Source organism: Marmota flaviventris, chromosome 1, assembly GCF_047511675.1.
Source record: "Marmota flaviventris isolate mMarFla1 chromosome 1, mMarFla1.hap1, whole genome shotgun sequence".
Taxonomy (NCBI): Eukaryota; Metazoa; Chordata; class Mammalia; order Rodentia; family Sciuridae; genus Marmota; species Marmota flaviventris.
The window spans coordinates 202,077,570-202,080,233 of NC_092498.1; the positions used below are offsets into that span (position 1 = coordinate 202,077,570).

General features: G+C 59.2%; 1 protein-coding gene across 1 annotated transcript; it reads right to left on the reverse strand.

Moving 5' to 3' along the window:
• Positions 1 to 618: 618 nt before the first annotated feature.
• On the reverse strand, positions 619 to 2,378 carry Tmem158 (transmembrane protein 158). The gene has a single exon (XM_027932350.3). It carries the CDS (start codon positions 2,168 to 2,170, stop codon positions 1,280 to 1,282), a length of 891 nt encoding a protein of 296 aa, XP_027788151.1. The 5' UTR covers positions 2,171 to 2,378; the 3' UTR covers positions 619 to 1,279.
• Positions 2,379 to 2,664: the final 286 nt, after the last annotated feature.

Consider the following 2,664-nt stretch of genomic DNA (forward strand, 5'->3'; position numbering starts at 1 on the left):
AGACTTCAAAAATTATTTTTATATTAAATTGTATTAAGGATTTTTCATTTACTCTGCTGAAAACCCCCCAAATCTGAAACTACTACATAACAGACACTACAACATGGAAGCCAGATAGTGAAGAAAAATCTTGTGATCATTAACCATTTATTTCCCAAGAATCTACCTTAAAATCTTATTAATGCCCAAATAACATCTCATTTTAAAGCCAGAACTTGAGATGTGCTCATCTGATAAAATTTATGCATGGCAATTTGAAACTTATATATCTGTTTAAATGAGAGTCATTTCCATGAAGGACATCTGGCTCAGAGGGACTATTGATTTTTTACCATTTTGACACTTTACTGGGTGTTCTGCAAAGCTTGGGGGCAGAGAGTAAAAAGATAAATCATGCAAAACCCTGTTGGTCACTGTGATAGCAGGGAAGGCTGGGTATTGGGGGCCAGTGTGTTGGAAGACATTGCAACTGCCCTTAGGGCAAGTAAGCTCTTACCTTTCCCTCATGTGGCCCTTCTGTAACTTTTAAGGAATTCCCTCTCCCGGTTCTAGGTTAATGTCTTACAATTCTTGGATTCCTTTCCCTAATTCCAATAAAGACAAAGCTACATACGCATCTCTGGAGGAAAATGTCTGTATTAAAAGCCAAAAATCCACAGGAGTACAAGAAGAAACGCCCACCAGGCCACGTCACTGGATAAATCGACTTGGAAAAGGTTCTTAAAGTTCATTTTTAGCGATAACAATATACCGGTGTCAAATCCTTCCCATGCCCTCCCCCCCTTTAAAATAAATTAAAAAACAACAAACTTCAGATACAACTATGTTCAGATACAAAGAGCTTCTCTTACTACAGCAATAGCAATTTAATCTTTTTGTTTTGTTTTTGTTTTTTACTAAAACTTTCATTTAAAACAGTTATTAAATATATAAAACAAATACACAGGATTTGGTCATTTTTCTGCCATGAATAAAGGGCACGTGGGTGCGGGGAGGAAGGCGGGCAGGGGATGCAATAGAGGGGAAAGGGCCCCTTTTCCCTGCTCTGTCTTCGGAGCTGTGGATCCCACCCCTCAGTCCAAAGGCTTGCACCTGCTTTTCCGAACAGGAAGCGCAGCACAAACCTGGCTTTTCAAAATCGCTGGGGCTCTCCTGCGGCCCCCTCCCCGGAAAAAGAACTAACGATAACTACAGCACGAAGCACACCTGCCGAGTCTCCCGGCGAGAAAGGCACCCACGAGCGCGGACACAGGGAGGACGCAGGGAGGAACGGAGCGAGTCACTTGGTGGTCACCCCCGAGGTGACAGCCGCAGCCGCAGCGGCTGCAGCGGCGGCGGCGGCAGCCGCCGCGGTGGTCCCCGCCGGCACTGCAGCGGGGGCGGCCGCGGTAGCGCTGGCGGTGGTCCGGCGCTGCTCCATGCCGTTGGGCAAAAAGCCGGCGATGATGGGCACTGGCCAGATGAGGGCGGCCACGCTCCACACGACGATGACCAGGGTCATGAAGCAGGCCACCAGTGTGGATTCTATGGGCTTGCGGTTCAGCCGCCAGCCCGACTCGCCCTGCAGCTCCTCCAGGCTGAAGTCCAGGCAGCAGAAATGCAGCGGCTCGCCCTGCAGCCACAGCGGCCCGGGCGGTTCTGCCGCTGGGTAGGCGGGCAGCGCGGTGGGCGCCCCGGCGGTGGCAGTGGCCGCGGCGGGCCGGAGGCGGCCAGGGCGGCGGCCGCGCACCCAGCCACAGCCCACACAGAGGCGCAGGTCCTGCTGCGCGCCACCCGCTGCCAGCCCCAGGTGCTCGATTAGCAGCGGCGGCCCGACTCGGTGGAAGGCGGTGGCAAAGAAGGCGCGGCCGTGCGCATTGGTGGAGAAGAGCAGCAGGTCGCACTGGAAGCCTCGCGGGCGGCCCCAGCGCACAAGCAGCGAACTCAGCATCTGCCGCTGCACGCTGATGTTGCAAGGTGTCGCCGCCGCCGCTTCCTCCGGGCTCGGACGCTCGGGGGACCCCGGGGCCGCCGAGGCCAGCAGCCGCGGGGCGACGGACTCGTCCGCGGACGACGCATTGACCGAAGCGTTGGAGGGCGCCCCGAGGAAGCCCAGGGCGTCCGCAGCCCCTCCGTGGGCCAGCGGCAGTGGGCAGGCTGCGGCCAGCAGCGCGGCGAGCAGGGGCAGCATGGCCTGCGGCGGGCGCCTACGCGCGCGGGACAGGAGGAGGTTGCATGGCGCGCGGGCGACTGGCCGGCGAGCGACAGCGGGGCGCGGGAGCTGGTGGCGGGGCGGATGCCAGCCCGCGGAGGCGACGGCTCGCCGGGCGCGGGGACCTCTCCAGACCCGCTGCGTCTGGGGTTCCCTTCCGCCCCCAGCGCTGGGGCCCTGGGACCGCCGGGCTGCTCTGCCGGCTGTGGCTCACCCGGAGCAGGATTCCCCGGCTCGCTCCGCCTCCCGCGCGCCCCGCCCCGCCCCGCCCGGCCCCGCCCCACCCCACCCCGCCTCCCGCTCGCCGACAGCGGGTACTTGGTGGAGGGTGGGTTCCACGCCCAAGCAGGGTGAGGACACCGGAGGACCCCTCAAGGCGGGATGCGGGACTGGGCGCCAGGGTAGCTCGAGGCGGGAGCGTGGGCCGGGCGATCGCAGAGTGAGAGTCCCTTTCGCTGGGTGCGGGCGCGCAG

Excerpts from the sequence above, each read along its gene's own strand:
- Tmem158 (XM_027932350.3), bottom strand. The coding sequence starts at position 2,170 with ATGCTGCCCCTGCTCGCCGCGCTGCTGGCCGCAGCCTGCCCACTGCCG.